Genomic DNA, 27,722 nt, shown 5'->3' on the forward strand with positions numbered 1-27,722 from the left:
ATGGCAACCATCCCCATACAAGATGCAAGGTTGTCATCATCAGCATCCTCTTGTGATTTCAACCCATTAACCCCTTGGGAATGGATCCTGAGCCTGCATCTAGTCGATTAGGGCATGTTGGATGATTGTGCGTTACACAAGATGGAATGAGAAAAATAGGTGAAGGTTGTTCCCTCCTACTGGACAAAGAGTGGTGTATTGTTGAAGACTCTCTCCAAGAAAAGATACAATGTTGATGTTACCTTCAATCAATACTTGTTTTCTAATAGGATACTGTTGTGGGATCCCTGGGAAAATGTCATTGATGCTTTGACATTTGTTATTACACATAAAGTCATGTCAAAAAGCATTATTCCAATTTGACATTTTTTTGGTGAAGAAAAATTCCTCTCATTGACAAAGAGTTGCGCAGTATTCAAGACTCTCTCCAAGAAAAGATACAATGTTGATGCTACCTTTAATCAAGACTTATTTTCTTATAGGATACTGTTGTGGTTTCATTGAAAAAAATGTCATTGGTGCTGTGACATTTGTTATTATACAGAAAGTCATGTTAAAAAGCATTATTCCAATTTGACATTTTTGGGGTGAAAAGCAATTCCTCCCATTGACAAAGTGTTGCGCAGTGTTCAAGACTCTCTCCAAGAAAAGATACAATGTTGATGCTACCTTTAATCAAGACTTGTTTTCTGACACAGGATACTACTGCGGTTTGCTGGAAAAAAATTATCATTGATGCCTTGACATTTGTTATTACACATAGAGTCATGTCAAAAAGCATTATTCAGTTTGCCCCATTTTGTGAGTCATAATTTTGTCAAAGATGATTGCAGTGCAACTAAAAGCATTTCACACAAATGTTTTGTTCTTGTGTCATTTTAACTCTGGTTGATCTTTTCTAAACTATAGGCTTGTATTTAATATGAAAAAATATTAAAAACCCTATATTAAATGGTGTATGTACTTTTTGTAGGACAAAAAAACACAATGTCCACAGATTTACACTAAAAACTTACACAGATCGAAGATAATGATAGTAGAAAGCTTCCCTAGTGCTGAGGTGCTGTAGTTTTTGGGTAATGAGTAAAACAATGTAATGAAAATAATTTTTGTCTCATGAGACAAAAATTATTTTAAGCATTTACAAACGTATTTTCATTGCATTGTTTGACTCATTTCTCAAAAACTACACCACCTCAGTAAGTAATATTTGAAGGGAAGCTTTCCACTATCATTATCTTCAAACCCTGTTAGTTTAATGTAAATCTCTGGACATTTTGAAAAAGTACCCAAATCCTTTAAACAAGCGCAGGCTTGATGATTCATACATTCAACAAAGACGATTGCCTCTATGCCCCCTGGTCATTGCCTTGGTGCCCTTGAAATGCTCCAGTAGAAGTTCATAATTTCCATAGGGTGCCCTTGCCTTTTCAAAAACGAAGCATACGTACAGGCTTGCAAGTGTCCTACACAGAACAGCTTCCATATCACATAAAGAATTGCTTTTGCATTCTGAAGCTTATAATTCACTCCAAGTCCTTACTATTTTCATAATAAATTTCTAAAAACCATTAGTACTATCTCAATACAAATTTGTGTTGAAACTCATTTAAAGGATCATAAATCTATAATTTGAACCTTCAAATCCAAAACACCATCCTATTACACCGTACCTCGTTACGCGGAAGGACGTCATGACTTATTTATGTAAAAACAAATTTCCTTTAACGAAAAAGCAATAAAGGCATGAAATGGGGAAGGTATATTTTGCCTATTGAAACGTGCCTGCCTTTAATTTAAAGTCTCCACTACAGCAGTTTGTAAAAATGCAATTACACACATGCATGCTTCATAAGCACTGTCAATGCTGAGACTAGATAACGGTAGTTGAAAACCAATGATTCGGTGCTTGCTCTCCTAATGCGAGGCTATAGGATGAGACCTGCAGCTTACAAAAAATCAATATGTCAAGGGATTTCGTTTAATGAGAGCTTCCAGGCTAAATCATTGGCTTTTTTTCTTTTATCTCAAACACCCCCATTGATGGTGATTTTAATGTGTGACCTTACTATATAACACCCTGTCCAACGATTTCTCATTAACAAATTGTCTTGCCTCTTTCTGGTTGTAACCTCTGACCCTTTTCTGGTTGTAACCTTTGGCCTTTTCTGGTTGTAACATTGACTAATTTTCCCCCACAGCATTAAAAAGATGTTTGCGTCATCGAGGGAAGACAAGAAGAAAGTTGAGAATGCTCTACAGGCAGCGGGCATCCACATTGACAAAAAGGTTTGTGGAAATTTGGCGTTCTTTTTTTTTGGGTGGTTATAAATGACTTTGATAATGTCTTGAATGCATTGGTTTGTAGATAAATACAGGACCAATTGTTTAATCTAAGCTATATACTTTGTTCGGGCAGCAAGACATTTTATGCAAGTGTAAGGATATTGAATTTGATTTTTTTTAAATATATTATTTTTGTGTACGTACCAAGAATTCCTTCCCCAGAGCTTAAGATATACACTGGACTAGAGGCCTGAGTGCAGTAGTGTTACCATTGGAGAAGTAATCTCAAACAACAAGTCCAGCAGTCCAGTGTTTGTTCATATATGATTGCGTGGGTTTTCCCTGGAAAGATTCTCTGGGGATTTCCTCCCAAACTTTAAACTGAAACTTTCTTTGTTGTTGTCTTTCCATGAGTTTCTAATCTTGGCTAGTAAAGTGATTAAGTTCCCTTTTTCTGATAATCCTTGTCGTCACAACAAGAACTTATAAATTGTGAAATTAGTGAAAAGTTCTATGGTCAACTGGAGAGTTTCTTGAAATTCAAGCCCTGTAAAATACAATGGGAGGTGCTACAAAGTTCAATAATCAATGAAGTTGGTCATTTGCTCTGAATGAAGCTTCACTTGCCTCCAATGTGTGTTAGGAGCAGGTCCTAACTTCGTGGAGCTGCTTAAAAACAGAAGGAATTGCTTTAGAAAAAATTGCTAAGCAGGAATGGGCAGGGTACCAGTCAAAGTTTGTACAAGTGGAATGATAGTTTGGCTGGTAACTTTATTCTGGCAAGCATAATTTTGTTGTGCTTAGATAAGTTTTATGCTTAAGAAGCTCTATGAAATAAGGTTTTTTTAAAAGGTTTTTAGTCTCCATCTCAGTCCTTCCCTTGTTATTTACTAATGCTGTTCATATCTTCATGTACATTCAGGATGAGAGTATTCCACCAACAAGCTTCCGTATTGAGGATTTCTTCACATTCTACACAAGGCTCATCAGCCAGAAGGAAATTGACAAAGTTTTTCAAGGACTGTAAGTTCCACTTTATGGCTTTTTCTGCACTTAAAATTCACCAAAGATTTGTTTTTTATATTAAAAAGTTTGTTCATTCACTACATGGACATTTCAGCCTTACCTACCTAACTTTCGCTAGCCAATGGCTTCATTCAGCTCCACTTTCACTAGCCAATGGCTTTATTCAGCACCAGCATCAGACAAGTAGCTTTATTTGCTGCTTGCTCATGCAAGCTATCATCTACTGGGTTTTGAGTGGAGAGATAGTGTAGATGTTTATGTACATGTACATGTACATGTATGTACATTAGACAATGGAGTGGAGGTAATTGTAAATACAGTTTCCGCCACAGCACCTGTAGTAACTCATCTGTCTGCGTAGTTAAGCCCCCCCCTGGATCAGCAAACTAGATATACCCTCAATCCCTTTATCTCTACTGTGCCAAACCATATGGTCTTCTCTCACCACGTTGTTGCACTTGGCTCTGTCATTCCCCCCCCCCCCTTCTCGGACCGTTGATTCTATACTGCATCAATCCATTCTCCCGCGGGGTGTGTCTGATGTGACACAGTTTACCTCCCTGCCTTCCTTACCATACGTTTATTTGATTTGTTTGAATTGTGTTGCTCAGTTTACTTTCAATACTCTTTGTTGCAGAACTGCGCAGATGATTTTTTTCTGTTTTGCTTTTTTTCGTATTTGAATGTCAACATCAATTACTTATCAAACAGAACCGACTGTTTTTTTCATCTCAAAGTAATTAATTTAAGGAGAAATGAAGAACCAAATTGACCTCGCAGTAAATTGAAGTTTTTATATATCATCAAAGGCTGCTTCACGGCGCAGTGTTTGATTGAGAAAGTATTTTTTATCAAAACTTTCAGCTTGATTTTGTTAACGCTCCAGATGAATTTTTTCGTTAAAGTAGTTGCATTCCTAGACTTGTCATTCTTGTATCAGCTAAAATGCAAAAGTGTTATTTCATCCACCCCTCTTTATTTCAGGTACATTTAGAATCAAATGTTTGTCTTGTCAGCTACTGAATAATTCGTGACAAGTGTATTTCAGAATGTTATTGTATTACTGAACACTTCATTTTCCCATACTCTTCCTAAAACGTCTGTTGGAAAATTCAGAAAATTGTTTTTTTTTACTAGCCTATTCAAGCATACACCATATGTAAATGTCGCCATATGTAAACTTTTTTCCATGAGCCAAACACCATGTTTGCTTCTAGACTCTGTTTTGTTGTATTAGCTTGAAAAACAAAACCAGCCATTCAGCGGGTCTTAAAAAAGAGAGTTATTGCTAGCCCTGCTATACAAGGGTCCACTTTCATGTCTCTACTTACCATAGGCTCGTGAACAAGTCATTAAATGTTTGTTAAGGCGAGAGCGTAACGGCTCTCCTGTAAATTTTGCGATATTGGTACAGTTCTCGCGAGAATGCTGGCTCCTGTGAGACTCCTGCTTAGAGAGCCAGTCTGGCGAGAGAGTAGCCAATCACGAGAGTCACTGGAGAGCCCTAACATGAGCTTCACTGTCTCCCTATTAAAATGCATATTGCGTATGTGAAATCCTCTCACTCTTGAAAGCTCTTTGTGATGTATGGTAGCTCCTGATATATGGATCTTTTGGGTAAATATATTCATGAGAAAATACTCCTTACCAATCTGTGATATGTCAAACATTTCCAGCCCTTGCAACCTAATTACAAATTGTGTTAACTAAGCTTGATTCATAATTCAACCTTCTACCCCCCCCCCCATCTCGCCCATACTTGTGCGACTTCTATTTTTGTAATAATTTGATAAGAAAAGGGTGGGAACAAAATCTGTATAAGAGAATTAAGTTGTGTATTACGTGTCGCACCTTAATCACATCAATGAACACAGTCCTTGACACTGTACCTGACTTTTGTGCCTCGGCATTGATTTGCTGAAATTTAATATTTTTGACTCGGAGGATTTCCTGCATATCTGTATGTGTATCGGAACGAGATATCAGAGACTAGTGTAGGGGTTGGGTTCAGCTGTCATTGTTGGGCATGTCGAGTACATTGTGGCTATTTCACCATCCGACTTGGAATAATGTCTTTATCTGTTGAAGGGGAAACATATAAAGCATTTGTGCTTTAAAGTTGCATGTTGCTTTCAAATCCCAATTTCAAATCTCGGGGTTTCAACATGTAAATAGACATGCAGGCTTATACTGAAAATAACTTGAGTTTACAGTTATGATTATGTTTTAAAAAAATAATAAAAATTGTGCATTTTGTTTCAAATTGTATCTGCACTTTCCATCAATTTTAGCATTTGTATTTAAACAAATGAATAATTCTAATGAACTTAACTTATTTTCAGCATAAGTATGCATACCATTCACACTTGAAACACTTTGGGTGGTTTCAGGTTCTTAAACAAAAGTAACAACCATAATGAATAAAACTGCTACCTGTGAGGGATGCAAAGTTTTTCCCTTTATTGTGGATCCTGTCACCATAGTAATCAATGTTTCATATCCAACATGCTGACATGCCAAGGTGATATTTATAGAGGACCTATCAGTTATATTGTTATGTTGGTGACAAGAGCATGGTTCTCCAAACACCCAGGAGATTCTGGTGTCATTCTGTTTTATGATGCACTTGTCTAGCCTTGGTATTGAGTGTTAAAGACAAGTAGATTCATATGGTGTGTGATTCCCATGTGTAGCCTTGTTCTGTCAAGTGATATCGGCCAATAACAAACCTCCCCACCCCCTTTTTTTTATTACATTTTTTTTGCCTCGGGTAAAACACCCATGAATCACTTTTTTTTGTAAAAATAGATTGCCTTCGGCCTTGGAAATTGAGATAAAATTATATTGTAATGTTTTGTTCAAATTTGTTCTGGTTCAAGGTGGAACAAAAAAGTACAGTAGAGTTTATTAGAGAGACAGATTTGGCGAGAAAAAGCAACAACACACAAAAACAGAGCTGATGAAAAGTGATTTAGGATTCATTTTCTCGCCACAGTGTTTTTGATTGCAGCATTTAAAAATACATATTTGTACTTCCATAATCAAACACTCAATTGTAGAGATTATGAGAATAGGATTAACAATAGTATAAAGGATTATTAAATACCTCAGACAGTTTCGCTATTCCTATTGGTGGAGAGCGCATTACGTGGGGGTGTTTAAATGGTTGATACTGACCAGCTGGACTCTGTTTATAACCGGTTAGTCTTGGTGCAAGACGTTTCTTGATACTGGCGATGTGGGCGCTGTCGGTGAGTTGGCCGCGCTGTGTGTGAACAGAAAACGAGATCGTCTAGCACCAAGACTACAACTCGCACGAACGGATATGATCTGGAAACTTCGGCTCGGGCCTTTATCACACAGCAACGACCCTGCCTGTTTTAAACGGCCGTTAACGAATGCGTCACTACCCTTTTATTCCCTTATTTGTAAAGTGCACACCTTCACCAAAAAAAGGTGCTCAAGGTAAAGAGATCAAAGAAGTTATTACATAACAGTAAATACCACAAGGGATAAGCAGATACCTGCACAAGTAGATGTCTGTCAAATGGTTCAGAAAGCATTCAACATAAGATGTGTTTCAAGACATTACCTTGAAGGATTTGTACACGATGTGGAAGTGCATTCCATAAATGCCCTGCAGCGTCTAAAAATGACCTATAGAATTTCAAAACAGCCTTTTTTTAATAGATGGAAATTTGCATTGGGATTAAGATGATTAATTTTCTTAGAGAGCTACATGCAGTTCGAACCAGTACACAGTGCTAACACACATCGGTATGGGTAAAACCAAAATTAATATATACATATTTGTTTGCATTTTAACCACCAGCCATCTTCTTTTTCTCTTTCTCCACACCCCCAGGGGAGCCAAGAACAAACCCTACCTGACTACGCAGCAGGTCATCACTTTCTTGAACAATGAGCAGAGGGACCCTCGACTGAATGAGATCATTTACCCATTCTATGACGTCCCACGGGCCAAGGATCTCATCAACCAATTCGAACCCAACAAAGCATTCATGAGGAAAGGTCCGTAGTTTTTCCATTGATATTGATCTCTGTAAATAACCCTGGATTAGGGCCCAATTTCATAAAGTCTGTAAGCACAAAAAGCACAGAATCGTTTTGCTTAGCAGAAACCAGTTACCGGCCAAAATTACATTAAGTTTACATTGTTGCAACTGGTGCCCTTTACTTTTTTGCTTGGCAAAGAAATTTGTCAAGCAGAATTTTTCTGCTAAACAGGTCTCTTTGCAATAAGCTAATTGACTGTCGAGTTTTGACCAATCACACAGAAGGTAAACAAAATTGTCAGTGGAACCAACTGAGCCAGCTGCTTGAAATGCTTGGAGGTTATTTATTTAGAAGAACGTTCCTAGAAATTATTGCATTTCAAAAGAAGATGACATACTTTGAAAGTGTTTAATTCGCTGGTCAGTGCAGAACTGTTCATATAAACATGCTTTTGTTTTGCGCAGAAAGCTACAACTTTATAGACTTATGTTAAAAATCCAAATTGCAAATCCAAATCCAAGTTGTGATTGATGTATTGACTAAACAATTATTGCATTTCAACAAGAGATGACATCCTTTGAAAGAATATAATTCACCGGTCGGTGCACCAATCTTGTTGCAGAAAGCTACAACTTTTAGAATTATGTTAAAACCCTAAATTTCCAAGTTGTCATCGATGTATTGGCTTAGCATGAAATTGGAGTGATGCCCAATGTTACAGATGACAGGTAAAAGTGACAGCGTAAATTGGAAAATTGTGTATGGTAATTTAATGGTATTTATGTCTTCATTACATTATCATCAATTTAATTTACATTCCAATTTCTCCTTAATTGGGTCCAGTAGAATGACACTGATTGATGGACGCATCCAACATTTTTTAGGTTAATGTGATTTGTGCAATAGTAATTGATTAATTGACAAAAACTGTGGAGCCATACAGGAAGTTAATTTGACGTGATGATAAGAAAGTGTACCAATATACAAAATGACTTTGTGAAACTGTTTGATGTTTACTTAGCACTAAGTGTATAGGCACTTGATACCTTTGATAACTATAAAATAACAGTTTTCTCATTTGGTGTATCCCATGCATGAAATACCAAATCTGTGATTTTTTTAAAAAACTTAATTGGTCATCGAAGTTTCTTGAGAAAAATGGAAAAAAATACCCTTGTGGCACAATTGGGTTTGACTTCAAATGCCTAAGAGGGTATTTTAATATTTGAGTGAGAAATTACCTCCTTCTCAAAAACTATGTTATTTTACAGGGAGCTGTTTCTCAAAATGGTTTATTCTATCAACATTTCTCCATTGCTCGTTACCAACCAAGTTTTTATGCTAACAATTATTTGAAGTAATTACCAATAGTGTCCAGTGCCTGTAAATTGCATTCAGGTCTCCTGTAATATTGAACTGTCAACTTCAATAAAATAACGAACAATTTGTCACAACCCCTGAAACTTTATTTTTCCTACACAGGTCAGCTTTCCGTGGATGGACTCCTGCGATACCTTCTGAGTGAATCCAACTCTGTAGTAGGACCCGATGCTTACCTGATGTGCCATGACATGGATCAGCCCCTCATGCATTACTTTATTAATTCATCTCACAACACGTACCTAACAGGTGGGTATGCTATGGATGAAGAGAGAGCTGGGTCGAGCTAGGTTTTTATTTTCTGGAACTTGTGATTTATTGGGAGGCTCAAATCAGGTCTGTTGGGCGATTAAAATAAAATAAAAAATACAACAACCAAACAAATAAATTGATTTTCTCACCAGGGGTGGATTTCGCAAAGATGGTCCTTACTCAGGACTAGTTTTAAGACTCTTTAGGAGTTAATAAAAACTTAAGACACTGAACACTGATGGTAATTGTCAAAGACTAGTCATCACAGTTGGTGTTTCTCAGCATACAAATTAAATAACAAACCTGTGAAAATTTGAGCTCAATCGGTTGTCGAATTTGCAAAATGACATTGACAGAAAAGAACACCCTTATCATACGAAGTTGTGTGCTTTGATTTCGAGACCTTAATTCTAAATCTGAGGTCTCACTAATCTAATTTGTGGAAAATTACTTCTTTTTCAAAAACTACATTACTTCTTTTTCAAAAACTACATTACTTCAGAGGGAGTCGTTTCTCACAATGTTTTATACTATCAATCTCTCCCCATTGCTCAGTTCCAAGAAAGGTTTTATGCTTACAATTATTTTGAGTAATTACCAATAGTGTCCACTGCCTTTAAGGCTAGTCCTAAATTTAGGCAAGTAACTCATCCTAACTTAAAGTAAGACTAGTCATATTTTTTTGTGTGAAATCCACCCCAAGACCCATTTTCATGCATCTGCTAACCGCAAATTCTGTGCTATGATCACCATTCTCTTGCATGGCAATTTCTGTGCTTTCTGTGTTAGCGTAGAATTCCTTGTAGTGTGGAGTACAAGCCAAAATTCTCCGCTAACCCATGAAATATGCTTGACGTAAGCATAGAATTCCCTGCTTCTACAAGCACAGATTCTTTGCTCACGATTAGCAGCGTTATGAAATTGGGCCCTGGTTAGTCCAGGGATTAGGATAGAAAAATATAAAATGTAATCAATTTGGAAGGCATATATTAAGTGTACCTTAGTTGTATTGTGTGAGATTCATCAAGGAAGTCTCTGTGCCAACACATTCTGAAGGGGTTTAGTGCTGAATAGTTTCCCATGTGATTGCCAACACATTCTGAAGGGGTTTTGTGCTGAATAGTTTCCCATGTGATTGGCCTTGAGGATCTGCTTTGTAGTCTATTCAATTTAGATCAACAAAAAAAAAGGTCTTCTCTTGATTTATGTCAGTAGATATTTAAAAAATAATTTCCTTTTTCTGTTGCAGGGCATCAGTTGACAGGAAAATCTTCGGTTGAGATGTACCGCCAGGCCCTGCTCTGTGGTTGCCGCTGTGTAGAGTTGGATTGTTGGGACGGCAAGACGGCAGAAGAAGAACCCATTATTACACACGGATACACCATGTGCACTGAAGTCTCATTCAAGGTCAGAAATGAAAAAAACCGATGTCCGTTATGATGATTGATTGGAAATGTAGACAATTATGATTTTGGAAAAAGTCATGCCGGCTTTCAATTCAATTCAATTCAACAAACATTGATTTTTGTATAGTCCTCATATGAATAAAACGTCATTGGTGTTTCATAATAATAACAGTGACAGTTGTAAACAGTCAATTTGATTTAAACTTCTTTGGTTTTTTGGTTTTACAGGAGGTGATTGAGGCCATAAAAGAGACTGCCTTCAAGACGACAGATTTCCCTGTGATTTTGTCATTTGAGAATCACTGTGGGTAAGTGAAACCAAGTCAGTCAAACAAACAATCAATCATTAAACCAATCAATCGATCGATCAATCAGAAGACATTTATAATGCGTGTAAAAAAAAAAGCTCAAGACAGTTACATGAAACTAATTACAATACACTTGCTGAAAAAGATACTATTTGAGCAGTTTCTTGAAAATATGAATAGTCTGAGCATCCTTGATGTGATTTGGAAGATTGCTCCATTCTTTTGGTCTCCATCTTACATTCTGAAGGATGGAACCCTTCAAAGTTTACTCTGGATACATTTCTTTGTATTGATGTTCTGATCTAGTTAAGGCCGTGTCCGAATTGGTGGCTACGGATGCGGCTACGACCGTTGCCAGGGGTGTTGCTAAGGGCGTCCTATACTTCAATGCATGATGACGCGGCGATCCGGCCGTAGCCGTGGCCGTAGCCGCCAATTCGGATCCGGCCTAGGTTTGCCGGAATACTGCGTATTTGAAAAAAATTGCTTTGTATGAGTTATGGTGGTTTTGAATATGACATTAGTGTGACGACTTGGCCAGTTTTCTCAGATGGTCGTCAAGTCAAAGTCTGTTATGGTTTATTGATTGCAGTTGTTAGCCAGCCCTGGGCAAATTTGTTGATGACAAAGTTTTTAAAATAAACTTTAAAAATTGCATTATTTGGTTTACCCATGCATACACTGATGTGTGTCAAGCTTTGTATTCTCAATACTTTCCTGTAGTCCTTTCAAAAAAATGCACAGGCCTGTAACTAAGATAGGATTAAAACCCACAACCTTTGCCATTCTAGAGTAGATGTCTCACCAACTCGACCACCGAGATTGCCCGATAGCTAGAGGTAGTTTTGAATTCTATATTTTAACATCTGTGCATCAATTAGACAAGGTGCTTACTCTGCTTGGGGAAAGGTTGAAGAGAAATCTCAAATAAAAACAGGGTATACTTTTTGTAATTGTCAAGGACCAGTATCTTCACTTGGTGTATCCCAACATATTGCATCAAATAACAAACCTGTGAAAATTTGAGCTCAATTGGTCATCAAAGTTGCAAGAAAATAGTGACAGAAAAAAACACACCCTTGTTGAATAGAATTGTGTGCTTTCAGATGCCTAGGAAAGGCTTCAGGCCTGAAGCAGCTCTTGACCTCTTTCTCTGAAACTACATTACCTAAAAGGGTGTGGTTTGGAACAATGTTTGATTAAGTCAACAAGCTCTTCAGTGCTCTTTACCAAGTAATTTTTATGGTCATTAATTGTTTGACCAATTACCAAAGGTGTACCCTTCCATTAACTAGTTGTTTTGATTGAAGTGTGCAAACACAACCCTTTTAGGAATTTATGTTGTCATGGCTATTATAAATAATAAGATGTTGATATTTTTGAGATCATTAATTGTGACTTTAGGGAGCGTCTGTTTCCGTTAGGATTGCTCAAGGGTTTGTCTTTCTGATAAAGATCATGACATCAATTGCTGTGCATAGACGTTGTTACAAAAAAATAGATTGTTTTGGGGGGAGAATATCCGTTGTTGTTAACCTGTTACAATTATTATTATGAATAATGAAGGAGGCCAGCTGATGTGTTTTCATTTAAAGGATGGAAAGTGATATGTCAAGATTCTCTGAACGTATCAAAGATTATTTTGGTCTGAATACCGAAGGAGTCTGTCACAGAGACAAACAAGTCGAACAGAATATCTCACAAAATGTCAAAGTTATTTTAGAATGAGGTTTTACTCCTAGCGTATCAGAACCCGTTAGAAAAGCAATTAAGTGCGTGGGAAACGATTAAAAGCTGTTATTGACTGCAAAACTTAGTTCATAAATGTTGAAATGTTTTCTGGATCTGTGAACAAATTTGCTGAATTTCTAAGTTTGTTGAGTTCATTCAGCACGTTCTTTACTCAGGCATGCAACTCTTCCGCGTTTCCGCGGAATTCTGCGTTTTTTTTTTTTTTTAAACGTGAAAAAAAAAAATATATATATATATGCCTGGCATTAACAGTGTACAGCTACAATCATGTAAAATAAGCCTAGTACATGCTAACAATGCACCTAAGAGCATAATGAACCTCAACATTTTCTAGGGTACCATTGTGGGTATCATGTCCCGTGGCGTTTCGGCTGCCTCGCTCTGCACTTGCATTAGTGCCTTTGAAAATTTTCCTCTTGTTTTTTTCAACGGGCAGTTGCATGCCTGTTTACTGCTGCTTAAATAGTATAAGGAAAAGAACCATACTCTGTTAAAATTTGGAAAAAGTGCAACTTGTTCAATCTTTTACAATGGCATGTATACTCGTAGTGTGGGTTTTAAAATCACAATTAACGGTTGGTTTTTACATAAATTGTAATGTTGAAATGGTGATGTCTAATTTCATCCAGTCCCAAGCAACAGGCTAAGATGGCCAACTACTGCCGGACAATCCTTGGTGATGCACTGCTGATTGACACAGTTGATGGATTCCCGGTAAGCATACTCCCCCCTCCCTCCTTGCCCCTTTGCCCTCCTGCCCCCTCCGCCCATCCGCCTCTATGAACATGTTAAAACAACACACTATAGGAGCACTTGCATATAGGGTTTTCAAATATGTGAAAATTGTCAACTTAGCGGTTTATTATTTCATTGAGCTGCTTTATGATGTGAGCCAAGCCTGTAGCTTATTAAAGCAGCTTGAGATATCAGCTGTATTTGTTGGGTTCTTGTTCACAGAAAACAAATGGTTGTTTAATTTTGCCATAGAAATTTGCTATAGAAATTGTTTATTCTCAATGTGATTTTGATAAACTGCATGGTATTGAAGAGGTTGGCATTAAAGGTGAATGTATGTTTCAAGATAAGCATAAGTTATGTAAAAAAAAAAAATAAAAAGGGAGAATATATTTTTAGACATACTCTCAAAAACATAGAGGAAGCACCATAATCTCCAGCTTTTTAAATTATTGTAATTTACTTTCATAAACGACACCCATATCAGACAGAATATAATGTAAAAAATATATCAGAACTTCAGAATACTGGGTTGAGAAGGGGTTTTCAACTCAAGAGTTGAGCATTTTCTATTCTGTCATTACTTCACTCTGGAACACTCAGACTCCCTGCTGAACTCAGAAAAGAAATCTCATGTTCAAAATTCAATTAAAAACCCACCTCTTCTGTAGTTCCTTACTTATTTGGTTGATGTTTTTAGTTCAGACTACTTTTGGCCTAAAATCACACTAGGAGTGTCAAGTTTGACAGACTTGGAGCGTTATAAGTTTTCACTACTACTATTATTATTACTTTCCGTCTTTTTCAGCTTGACATGGGCGCCGTTCTCCCAAGTCCTGACAATTTACGGGGCAAGATCCTGGTTAAAAACAAGAAGAGGAAAGTTGTCGAAGGAGGAAAGAAACGATCAGGTAATAAAATCATCTTGGAATTCTACTTATGAACCGTAAGCTGTTTTGACAGGAAATATTCAGTTGCTATCATCTCTCCAAACCTTTCAGCTCTCTTTTGAAGGCTTAAATTTTCTCCCCAGTTTTCAAGACAAGCTAACTAAACATGACTCTAATTACAGTAGAATATTTCTGTCTTGGATGTTTAGTTTCCTGAGGTAAGTGGCTGACATACTTGTAGAACTGAATGTTGGTTTTGCCCAGGGTTGATTGTCTTTGGAAAGCGATAGCGTTTAATTGCTTCAGCATGCATCAAGGAAATGGTCTTGTGTTCCTGATACACATGTGTCACTCATATGCGCAAATGTATGATAGATTTTCCTGTGTGGTGCTTCTTTGAAAATATAATTAGGTTATTTCAATTGCTTGTTTGAAGAGATTTTTTTTTCTTTCTGTGTGTATTTTTCTTGGTGTTTCTTTTCTCCATTCATGTGTTGAACTTTGTTTAATTAGGGATGGAAAAAAGTCAAACTGTTTTATTTCAAGGCGGGGAAAACGAAAAGTATGCTGTTATTTTCTTTGGATGTGAAGAAATCCTGCTCTTTGATCTACTACTACTGTTCCCAGGAGCTCCTTGAAGTCTCCATTGGGTTTTACAAATGTAGAAGCGCCATCATTTCTATGTACCTCCTAACATTTGGATCCTAGTTTTGGACCTTTTTATCAGCACGGTCTTTCAAATCTGTAGTATACGTAACACTCTTCCTCAAGAAATGCATTTGTATTGTCATTTGTATCAGCTGCCTCAATACCAGGAGAAAATGTTTCATTTTTGTTTACGCTTTATCATATTTTAAATTTACCTTTAATTATGCATATTTTTGACACCATTGTTTTAATTGTTGACTTTGACTGCAAACCAAGGATTCCTACTAAGCAAACCTACTCATTTTACCGTGGTTTGTTCAGCGTTCTTGAATTGCATAGAATAACTATTTGATTTGACTGACACTGTACCGCGTATGCAATGTACAAACCGGTAACAATTTAAGACTGTCTGGATACACACAAAGCAATGATGCATGCCTCCGTGCTGCCATTTACAATTTGTGTACTAATACAATTTACACTTTCTAAAACCATACATTCTGCTGGGGGGTAAAGTCCATTCTTCTAGCCACGACCTTGTTATCTATTTTAAAGCCCTGTCATTGTATTATAATTTCTTGCATCCATTAAAAAAGAAGTAGTGTCCTATGTTGTGCATTGTTGAAGAGATGTAATGGTTTTTATTTACTATTTTATTAATGACTAATGATCTTTCTTTTTAATATTATAATACGCTATACAAACAGATTGATTTACATAATTTACATCAGCAGACACCTACTGAGTGCAGTAATCTAAATCGAACCTGGCTCTTGTGTCTTAGTGTTGATTATATTTTTTTACATTAAAAATGACAGGTACATACCTATTTAACCGATTTGAATAAGTTCATCAAAATTAACCTTTTTTTAAAGCCCATTTGGATTTCTTTGACATTGGGTTTTTGTACAAGAAGGAGGTACAAATTGTGCAACCCAAAGCGTAAACTTGATTTTCTGTCAGGCCACACACAGAGGAAGGAAATCTGTATGGATCACTGTACCTTTTTTTTGAATGCGGTTGAGAGCTTGGAGGAATAATTTGTATCCGTCAATATCAAATTTGCTTTGATAGCTGGTGATCAGCAAGTTGAAAATTCTTATCAGTGCATAAAAGTACAGTCACATAGGGACAGTTGGGAATGCTCACAGATTGTAGATACAAGCATCAATGTGTTGCCATCAATTTGGAGACTATTTCCTCTGTAGACTAAGAACATGCAACAATGAAGGACAAGGTTCCCAATAGTTGGACAGCATTGTTCCTTCTGTGTTCCATTATTTGGCTGTCCAACACTCTGTCGATAAAACCATGACATGTATTTACATATGTAACTATTTGTAGGCCACCCTCAAATCTTAATATATTCAATTTTATTGTAACTTGGCTGTTTGTATTTCTCAAACACATGTATCCTTGTCTTCTTCGTTAGCATTTTTAATTTTTATTTAACCTCTTTAAAGGCAGTGGACACTATTGGTAATTACTCAAAATAATTATTAGCATAAAACCTTTCTTGGTAACGATTAATGGGGAGAGGTTGATGGTATAAAACATTGTGAGAAACGGCTTCCTCTGAAGTAATGTAGTTTTCGAGAAAGAAGTAATTTAAGGTCTCAAAATCAAGCATCTGGAAGCACACAACTTGGTGTGTCAAGGTTTTTCTTCTTTCATCATTATTATCTAGCAACTTCGACGACCGATTGAGCTCAAATTTTCACAGGTTTGTTATTTTATGCATATGTTGAGATACATCAAGTGAGAAGACTGGTCTTTGGCAATTACTAAAAGTGTCCACTGCCTTTAAAGATAGCATTTTAATGCTGGCACCTCTTTCAATAACTACTGACTCATATAAACCCTTGGTCATGTTTTCCGTTACAAGGAATGTAAATAAGATTCCCATGAAGTCATTTAATTCAATATCAACACAGAAGATCACTGACCATGTTTTGTGGAAAAGGTGTGACCTCTCAGTTCAATTTTATACAGCTGCTTAAGCACAAAAAGTAGCTAAGCACTACAAAATAATCCTAACTATAATATTAAGGTTACCAGCCAAAATACCATGTCGCCATGTACAATTTGTGACTGGTATTATGCTCATTATTGCTTAACAAGGATTTTTAGGCAATGTTTTCTGCTTAGCTTCTTAAGCAGAAACAGTTTCAGCTAATTACCTCAAAACTGCTTTCGTCCTTTTTGAAACTTTGCCTGCAAGTTTAAGCTTCAGGGAAATATTTGGAAGTATTTTGAGACACATTACCTTGTTTTGACAGCTTGGAGATGGAGTAAGAATGTTTTCTTTCCTAAGGAAATATGCGGTCATTAAAAACACTGTCAAAATGAATTGAGCTCCCTCTGAAACAATTAGATCAAAATCGGATTGAAAAAACTCCCTTCCTGAAATAAAATAATGATATTGGTTACTTGACTACCTAGTAAGTTCAAAGACGCAATTTAAAAAAAATCATCTTTCTCAAAAACAGCTCACAAAATATCTGTTGCACTTTACCTTGTGGCATGGCGCCAACAACAAATCAGAATTAACCTACATCATTCTAACTGAATCATATCAGATTTAACACATTCCGTTTGTGAAACATTGTTTTCTCTTCTTCAAATACCGTAAATAAATGGCACAGTTCGAGGATTATCCTTTCGTACACGACGCAGCCTAAGCAACCTAGCTCCCGGCAAAGCACGTGACGAGGAACTCGTACGAGGTGTCGTACGCCGTGTTCAGAGTGAAGTCTCCTCGCAAATGGCCTTGGAACATGCAGCCTTCGAGAAGTGTGAGAAAAGCTAAATGAATCTTGCAAAATTACAGTCAATCATAGACCATATTTCATGTCAGCTTTAAAATCACCAATGTACATAGCTTAAAAAGCTGGATGTACAGTATGAGCAGATTGTAACCTGCAAACATTTCCACAGACTTTAGGCGTGTCATGAAGTGTATATTGAACAAAGGACAAGACAAACATCATAAACGACGATGTTGTTGACCGAATATGGGGTTCAGAGACACTTTCTCTGCAACAACAAGAGAATAAAAACTAACGGTAAACTGCCTGAATAATAAGGCAATGATAGTTTTTGGCTATAATTTGAAAATAAAAGTGGCTGACACAAAAATCTGACGTGATATTCTTTCCAAAACATTTACTTGAAATGCATTTATACGAAAGTCAGGTCAATTTTGAAAACAAAGCAATTATCAAATTCTGCTATCGTGGAAAAATACACCAACAGAGCTTAAAAAGCTGGATGTACACAGTTTGAGCTGGGCTCAATTTCATAAAGCCTGTAAGCATACAAACTTGCTCAGCACAGAACAATTTCGCTTAAGAGAAACTGGTTACCAGCCAAAAATCCATAAATTTTACATTGTGGCAACTGGTGTCCGGCTAAGTATTTGCTTGACAAAGAAATTTGCTAAGCAATATTTTCTGCTCAACGGCTTTTTAAAATTGGGCCCAGATTGCAACACGCAAACATTTCCAGGCGTGTCATGAAATGTATATTGAACAAAGGAGAATACAAACAAACATCAATGACTGTGTTGTTGACCAAAGCAGAGCCCTAATCATTAACGTTCAGCGCAGCTCAGTCCAAAGTCAAGGCCCCACACCCATGCTGTAATATAATTCCAATATCCACAATTCAAGAAATCGTACATAACAAAACAACTATCTCATGTGCACAGCCTTAAACACTGAAACCTTTTCAAAGAACAAGAAATAGTTGATTACATCTTGTTACCACATGCATCATCGGCTGCCATCTTCATGACAACGAAGACATTTTCAGAATCACAAAATGATGAGTTGGATGATAGAAACACAGTTGGATGGTGTCAAGGTGTTCAGTACCTTTAAACATTATCAACATTTTGATTAAGATACACCATACCTCAGTTGAAATTTTTCATCTAAAATGCAGAGTATACAATCAGTAAAATTGCTAACATTATTATGTTGTCCATTGACATTTCAATCAATCCACAATGAAAACCATCAACCAAAGAAATGTTATTGCCATTTAATCCAACCTTGTGGAAGCGAAAGCAAGGCAGGTTTACACATGCCCACTTCAATAATTAACTCAGATATCATTCAATACTAACTTTATAAATGTACCCATCAATCATCGCGTAATTGACAAACATAGTCAGCCAGACTCAGTATCAACACCCCCTCCCCCATGTCCCATTTCCCTTCAACATCCTTAAATGTTTCCACTTTAATTTAATTCAGTTCAAGTCCATGATCCTTTGGAATCCATTTGGAGCATAATTGACTTCATGAGGCAGACGTGTATAGAGGCCATTTCTGTTTATTTAAGTAACATTACAGGAATGAAATATGCAAATTCACATGGACTTTTTAACGAAATAGTTAACAATCATTTTATCCTTGTTTGTATCTTGGGTCATGCACCATCTGCCCTCTCTAAATTTTGGGGAAAACTGAGAAGGGATTTTGGGCACGGCAAGAAGAGGAGCAACAATGACCAGAGAAAGCAAAAAAGACCTTTGAAACTTGTACTTTTTATCAGTGCAAAGAGTCCCCACATGCCCATGACCATCTTGTAAAGTTTTTATCTCAAATACTGATGTCTTTAAGAAGCTGTGGAATCTGGCATTGTTAAAATTGTCCGCAGTTCCTTGATTGTTTGCAGGAACATCAATGATGGAGGATGAGGCCTGCTTCAAGTATTCACACTGTTTCTTTTCTGAACGTGATCATCATGGATTTTGTTTTTGTGAAGTCGATAAAATTAATCATTTCTTTGATTGGGGCATTTCCAACCAAATTGGCAATCATCATCAAAATATTGTTTTTCTTAACATAACAGGGTGCGTTTTCATGTGATTTTGTTGTTGTTTCACACAGCAAAAAATTCAACCAGGGACTTTGTAGATTATTCTTTGTCATATCTAGATGAAACTTCAGGCTGGTGCTTTTAATAATAATGTAGTGATTACTGTCAAAGAACATGTGACACTCGACCAGGATACATGTATAAGCCAACAATGGTTGTGAATTAAGTTGACTTTCTTTTCTCTCTTTAGCTGTATTGAAACTCTTTTGTAAAATTTGAAGGGTACATTATTTCTATAGTTTATAATGATGCAAGGTCTACTGATGGATTGGTTGCCGTCAGGTTTTTTCAACGAAAAAAACCCCAACAACATTGAAGAAGCAATGTTCAATCTTACCTATTCTAATCAACTCTCTTGAAACAACACCCCTCCCCACCCACCACCACCATTATCCTACAGGTCAGAGGAAACAATCTAAAGACAACGATCGTAAAGGTAAACCACCCTTCTTATCATTCATCCGCCATGGATAATTGATGCTGTAAAAACGCATTGCCAGGGTCTGCAAGGTCAACTAACCAACAAACTTTCTCCTAATTCTTAAAACTGCTCTCTCTTTATGATACAAACAATGATTATTTTGCCCTTTTTTTTTTATATCAGTACTAACTAATTGCTCTTTCTTTCCCTGGTGGGTTGATCCGCTGATGCACATTTTATGAAGCAGCTGCATTATGGCAAATATGAACATAAATACATTAGCTATTGAAATGTATTGATTGTTGAGTATTAGTGTTGTTACCCCTTTCAGAGCTTTCAAGAGATTGGAATGAAGCAGTAAACCAGGAAAAGTAAAAGGAAACTGACTGAGCAAATTTTTTTATGAATTATGGGTTGAACAAAAAAAAGTTGGCTAAAGCAGGATTTGAACCTGCGACCTCATAACTAATGTGCTGGTGCTATTACAACTGAGCTATCCAACCCGTATATTGAAGTTCTGTCAAAGCTGAGTTTTGTAGGGACAAAGTTGATTCGCCTAGCCAGTCGAATCGGTAAAACTTACCTAGTCAGTTTCCCTTTTGGTTTATTACTCGATCAATTCAAAGACCAGTAACAAACTATTTTAAGATAATACATACTCAACTAATCCGGGATTTTTCACGCCAGCTTCGGTTGCATTAATTGGAGTACATTTTATTTTGCAGATTTTACAAATTTTATTTGTTTACTTTAATTTATTGTTTTAATGAATATTGCACTTAGCTTGTATACAACTATTCCCTATTAACAAAATATTTAATGTTTATAATGCCTTATTATACTATAAGTATTTTATAAACACAAATCAGACAAACTACACACTATAACCACATTAAATAATCTTCAATCACTGTTGTAAAAATATTAACCTTTCTTTCAAACAGTTAAAGGCAGTGGACACTATTGGTAATTGTCAAAGACTAGCCTTCACAGTTGGTGCATCTCAACATATGCATAAAATAAGTAACCTGTGAAAATTTGAGCTCAATCGGTCATCAAAGTTGCAAGATAATAATGAAAGAACAAAACACCCTTGTCACACGAAGTTGTGTGCGTTTAGATGGTTGATTTCGAGACCTCAAGTTCTAAACCTGAGGTCTTGAAATCAAACTCGTGGAAAATCACTTCTTTCTCGAAATTATGGCACTTCAGAGGGAGCTGTTTCTCACAATGTTTTATACCACCAACCTCTCCCCATTACTCGCCACCAAGTAAGGTTTTATGCGAATAATTATTTTGAGTAACTACCAATAGTGTCCACTGCCTTTAAAGAATTCTTCTCTCTAAAACTAAGGCAGGGTATACTTTGGGTATTTACTCGTCTAGTTAATCACCATCAATCTTACTTGGTAAAGAGCAGTGGAGAACTTTTAAAACATTGTTAGAAATGACTCCCTTTGAAGAAATGTAGTGTTGGAGAAAAAAGTAATTTGTCAACAACAAAAACTAATCTGAGAACAACTTCAGGCATGAAGCCTTTCTCAGGCATCTGAAAGCTCACAACTCTATGCAACGAGGGTGTGTTTTCTTTCATTATTTTCTTGCAAATTCGATGATCAATTGAGCTCGAATTTTTCAGGTTTTAATTTATGCACATGTTGAGATAATCCTAGTGAGGATACTTGTCTTTGACAACTACCAAAAGTATACCCTGCCTTTAAAATAGGACATAATCTTTAACTAAACAATTGACTTAAAAATACTTTTGATCCTTTTCTTTATACATTGTATTTATTTATTTACTTCACTCTTCATGATATCAATACATGTACATTCAAGTACCAATTTACAGGCATTATACTTCACAGGGGCCATTTATTGCTTTCGTTGGCCCTGGTGATTGCCTTGGGGCCCCATGAAATGTTCTATTAGAATTTTTCAATTTTCTTATAGAGGTGCCCTTTACTAAGGGGAAAATGCCTTGGTGCCCCTTGCCCTTACACAAACGAAGCATCAGGTCTGTACATTATCATGATGCTGACATCTTTGTTTTTCTCCCATCCAATAATATTGTGATCAAGAATGGCACAAGCATGGAGAAAGAAACCCATGGTATCACCACAGAGAAAGAACTCTCTATGATATCACTGAATGTACAACCGAATAAACTAAACATATCTGACAGGTAGAGGGCGCCGTTGGAGTGCAACCTCCATCACATCTCACTCATCTACTGACATCAGCGATGAGGATTGGGAATTTACTTCAAGTCACAAAATGTCAAGGAAAGGTACCGGAGTGAAGCTCACAGAACCTCCCTCTAAATTTTCCTGCAATCTCTAATTTATTTATTTGCTTGATTTATTTCTATTCCAAGCCAGGGGAAATACTTTGAGTGGAACAATTGTTTCACAAGGTGCCGCTGGAATGAAGCATTACTAACAAACTATCTATTCCTTTTTGACAGCAGTGCATCATTTTGTTTTCCACTGAGTTTTATTGTTTTGCAGTTTTGTTTTAAATGAGCTTTTCTTTGTGAAGTTTCATGCTGCAAATTTGAACCTCCAAACCTATTTAACCAACGATTCTGTAAGAATCTGAACAATTGAACAGCTTAAAAGAATGTTTATTCAACGTAAGAGCAGTGATTGAAACTTAACAAGGGCATGTCCATGGTAGTGTTAATGTTCATATAGCTAGTTTTGGGGGAAAGGATGAGAGCATGAAACAAACATTTGGGACGGCCCCATTGGGGTCATAATGTCCCTGAAATTTGTCATTACAGTGAAATAAATTTACTCTTGTGCCACACAATGTTGGCAAATGAGTTGTATCCAGTGTATGACCACAGCTGTATTTTGACCATAAGTTAACTATTTTTTAGTTGCATCTACTTCAACTTTTCGAAATAATAACAGCTCTCCTGTATAATTTTTGATCAAAAGATTATATCAATCAAATCTCAAGCATGAACTTTCAGTTTCCGAACATCAGCTCATAATTTCTTTACTGAAATTGTGTATTAAGAAAATTAATATTTGAATATTGCATCCCTATAGCTATAACAATATTATTAATAATAACAATAGTAATAAACATAGGTTTTGTAAAGACCTAATGGAAATCATAGTACTTTACAAGAAACAAGAAATTAACAGGGAAAAAAGGAGATTTATGCCAAAAATCTTAAGGAGTAATTTAACACAGGCATCGAGATGGTCATTTTCAGAGAGGCAGGTAGCTTGTTTCTGAGGCTGGGGCTATTCAAGGTTGATCGAACTATAAACTAAGCATTTCTTAGTCTGAAAGTTGCTGGTAGGAAGTTTATTTTATTACACTTGCATAACTTGACATAAATGGTAGACAAGAATTCTCACTATCTTGGAAGCATTAAAAAAAAATTGTAAAAATTATTAACCTGGAGAGTAATAAAAACACCAAATATTTCAGGATTAATTGAATGTAATGCTTGATCAATAGTGTTAACTCAGGACAGAGGAAGCTTTTGTGTCCATTGTTATGGCCAAGAGCTTCTCTCTTAAATAAAAAATACCTTACAGCTTAAATAAATCACTAATTTATAAATATTTTCCAAACGATAGGAGAATTCACAAAAGTATTACGAATCAAGCCAACATACAAATGGTACAGTTGACATTCATTCGTTCATACCATACCATTTTTCCACCTGTCACAAATAATTGAAGATCAAAATAAAAAGTTACTCACTCGAAGAAGGCCCATGACCCATACATAGCTATCCATTAATTATGATCAGCTCATTTCAAATCATGACATCAAATGTAACATTCAGTGCAAATGAAGTCCTTTAAAGACAAATGGGACAGTGATATGGGCAAATCTCCTTTTTTAGTTTAAGATGGATGTTATTGGTCCTACCAGCATGACTAGAATGTAAACATAAACATCACCTACCCCACACCCATTTAAAATAATTTCACATACTGTTCTCACTCGATGTATCCAAACATATGCATAAAATTGTGGCTTATTACTTGAATTCAAATTTTTGACAAGCAAGTCATTGCACTTGACATTATTCAATCTAACTCATCAAAATCAGCATTACAATTGCAAAAAAAACTATGACCCTACCTACAGCTTTAACTATGACAAGCATAGTAACTTTTTGTTGCTGAAATTAGTTTTGTTTGCAATCCTATGAACATACGACACTAACCCATAGCTTTGATACTAAGAAAAGAACTTTACTAAAGCCAGGTTCATACTTCCTGCAAACGCGAACGCGATACACATTTTGATGTCACATGGCTGATTTCGCATCAATTGTTCGCAGGAGTTGAGCACATTTAAACTGATGCAAATTATTGGTTGTGAAATTAGTGACGTCAAAATTTGTTTCGCATTCCCATTCGCAGTAAGTTTGAACCAAACTTTACACATTCCCATTGTGACATTGTAAAATTGTTACTGTGTTAAGAGTAGCTGTGACCTTATGACCTTACAGGGGCAAGTAGAAGGTTAACCAGCCAGTCATCAGTAGACAGTGGAGATGTCTCATTTGAATCTACAAGAATCACACGAGGAGGTATAGAACACAAAACACATAATCATTCTCTCTTTCAGCAGTTCATCATATACCATGCCCAATATGTGGCAGAGGATGTCCCCGCCAATTTTGTTTAAAAAAATTGTTTATGCAAGTCGCCAGACACACAAGGCCTGAAGGCCACTTCAAAGTGTGGGTTACAATTATTTTATTCCAGAGGCCTTTGCCACCTACTCCTAGGGCTGAAACAGGGTTACCCCCTTTATAGTCCATACGGATGTAGGCTTGGGTATCATCAGTCAGAAGCCTGGCCGGTAGAGCAGAAAGCACTACCTCCCCAATTTTATGTAGCAAGCGTCACGACCGGGATTCGAACCCACACTCTGCTGATCAAACACCAGAGCTTGATTCCGGTGCTCTTAACTGCTTGGCCATGACACGCCACAAATGGTCCTGTACAGCAATACACTATTTTCCTCTTGTACAGAAAAGTCCCTAAAACCCTCTGATTCCCAGAACACCTTGAAGACACAATAGGAGAGGGGGTGTCGTACACCATGCCACATATCGAGCACCAAATGAAGTAACACCTTTGGCGTTCTTGTAACAGTTCACTTCTTTAACTACTGTCTGTAGGTTTAGAATTTCCTACAAATATATTGGCTTTAATATAGTGGAAAAAATCACAATATTAAATGGCGGGTTTTACCTGATTGGATGGAGATGATTTAGAACCGATATTGTAACGAACTTGTGATCATTGAACAAAATATACTAAACTTGTATCTTACATGATTGAACTTTCTCTATCCTGAAATTATCCTAATGCTAGTTATTTATTTGACCAGATGCATTTGTGCTACATGTATAGTTCCCCTGTCGAGCAAGTGGCCATTATTGTCGGTGATCTAGAAGACTAGTATTTATTATGAACAGAAAGCATCTAAATCTATATCGTAGTGATCGTAAGGAAAAATTAAATGTTTATGTATTTTTTGCAAATGGCAACCCTCACAATAGCACTCTCAAGACGCCTTTTTCCCATCTATAAAACTGTCTGGTCATGTGATCTTTATTTTTTGTTCAACAAGTATTTTACTGAAGGGATTTAAACAGATCGCTAGCAACCAGTTGGTGCATGAAAGAGTTAATGTCCATAAGGTGTTTTGTATCAATGTGGACACACACATCATCTTTTGTGGAGAGCTGAAGAAACGATAAAATGACACATTGTAGATTTCACCCAACACTAACACATTTATTATCAACGTATTATGACACTGTAGTCTCCCGCAAGGCCAGTAAGCGCTCCCAGCTTCTTCAGATTAGCGAGGGGGGAGAGGAACCCTTCCCATCAGAAGATCATGAAGGTAAAATAAAAAAACTCCAAAGAAACATCACATCCAAAGACTCATCAAAACTCATATTCATCTTGCCAAACATCGTTGCTGAGGAATGAAGCTGCTCTCTTTGATTTTGCCATCATTTTGTTTTTTACTCATAAGTTATGTCAGCGGTAATTTGTAAACATGAAGACAAATACACATGACGTGTACTCATACGCTGCTTTAAAATCGATGTGTGTCATTGACTGTTTCATTTTTTTCACTGTTGTACCCCCCCCCCCCCCAAAAAAAAAATAAAATTAAAAGAGAAATTGTTATGTGCTTTTTACTCCTGAGTTTTGTCAAACGCACATTTGAACATAAAGACAAATACACATGACGGGTATTTTGAATTGATTTGTTGATTTGTATCATTGTCCCTTTCGTGTTTCCATAGTTGTACCACCCCACCCCCCCCCCCCCCCCCCCCCCCCCGCTCAAACAATCAAAAACAACCCAAACCTATGTGTGTCGAATCTAGCGTAAGAGAAAGTGTAATGTGCTTTGTGGTCGTCTTTATGAATGAAACAACGGGAGACTTTTAGACTTTTGGACAGTTCTTGGCGGTAGTGCGCTTGCTCAGACCTATGCGCGCAATACTGAGCATGTGCGCGCAGAGCTGTAAAAAAAAGGACCATAATGTTTGCTGCCGCCTGAGCATCTCAAAAGTCTCCCATTGTAGATGATGCAGTAGAGCCATCCAACTTGCAAATTTGTTATCAAGAAATTAGAAGTGGGAAACAAATCAAATAGATTGCTCTATATAAAGTTGACATTGTCGTAACACATGTCTTTGTTTTTTTTAAGTTTGCTGGTCATTATTTCTGCTCATAATTTTGTTTCATATTCACCCTGACGTTAACATAATGAAGCTTTTTTTTTTTTCGTAACCCAACAACTTGTCTCATATACATTGTCTCTCCATAAGCCTGTAATGATACATCACCATTCTCATTCAAATTGTATTTATGCCCAAGTTATATTGTAAAATGCTTTACTGTGTGTAGAGATGAAGGCTCGTCATTTATGAGGTCATATTTTATTCAACATTCCTTATGATTTTATCAACGTTTAATTCAAAGAATTAGGGCACATCTCCAAAATTGTTCAGCTGTTACTTTCGTAACTTTCGAATTTTGGTGAAAATTATGACACAAATTATGTAAAGTTTCACATCTTGCCAGACAGAAAGGCTGTGGATTGTACAAGGTCACTCTTTTTGTAATTAAAGGTTGTATTTTGGTCAAAGTTGTATTTTAAAAAACATTTGTTCTATCACAGGTGCCATCGAATAGAGTCTTATGAACTCTCCCGCAAGAATAACCATTATGTCAACAGCTTCATCCAAGTAAAACGTTACTAACACCTTGTCTCACTGGTATAGTTAAGATAAGTGCTTTAGATAAGTGCGCCTAAAACTTACTGAGCAAATGTAGTGACACTTTGCCACTGTAGGTGTGAGGAATACTTATACAGATGGTCAATTAAGTGACCTCATCATGACCTCATCATGACTTCATCATGACCTCATCATGACCTCATCATGACCTCATCATGCCCTCATCATGACCTCATCATGTGTGAGGTCAGGACAGGAGAACCTGCTATTTAGTGACCAGGATAGCACTCTTTTAAGTAACCCTTTCAGGTGATGGTATGATCCATACTTCAGAGATGACTGCTTCTGCTGCACTGCTGGTTGTTCAAAAACATCAGCCATGTTGGAGCTTCGGTGCTGATCTCACTTATTCTATAGATGCCATATTTTAACTATTTATATTCACTGATTAATTTATTC

The 27,722-nt window shown here is 36.7% G+C and overlaps 1 protein-coding gene across 9 annotated transcripts in view; it reads left to right on the forward strand.

Moving 5' to 3' along the window:
* Nucleotides 1–27,722, forward strand: part of LOC139948012 (1-phosphatidylinositol 4,5-bisphosphate phosphodiesterase beta-1-like) — a 110,675-nt gene that overhangs the window by 43,322 nt on the left and 39,631 nt on the right. For 8 of the 9 annotated variants that reach the window (XM_071945970.1, XM_071946008.1, XM_071945999.1 and 5 more), the window contains exons 7-15: nt 2,202–2,289; nt 3,209–3,309; nt 7,178–7,344; nt 8,812–8,958; nt 10,211–10,368; nt 10,596–10,675; nt 13,057–13,141; nt 13,971–14,073; nt 19,988–20,023. In XM_071945970.1, the coding sequence (XP_071802071.1) occupies nt 2,202–2,289; nt 3,209–3,309; nt 7,178–7,344; nt 8,812–8,958; nt 10,211–10,368; nt 10,596–10,675; nt 13,057–13,141; nt 13,971–14,073; nt 19,988–20,023 (965 nt within the window). Of the gene's footprint in view, nt 1–2,201; nt 2,290–3,208; nt 3,310–7,177; nt 7,345–8,811; nt 8,959–10,210; nt 10,369–10,595; nt 10,676–13,056; nt 13,142–13,970; nt 14,074–17,345; nt 17,496–19,987; nt 20,024–24,497; nt 24,579–25,825; nt 25,910–27,722 lie in introns of all 9 variants that reach the window. The other variant, XM_071946044.1, reaches the window with a different exon arrangement.

The sequence above is a fragment of the Asterias amurensis genome, chromosome 1 (genome assembly GCF_032118995.1).
Source record: "Asterias amurensis chromosome 1, ASM3211899v1".
In the NCBI taxonomy this organism is placed as follows: Eukaryota; Metazoa; Echinodermata; class Asteroidea; order Forcipulatida; family Asteriidae; genus Asterias; species Asterias amurensis.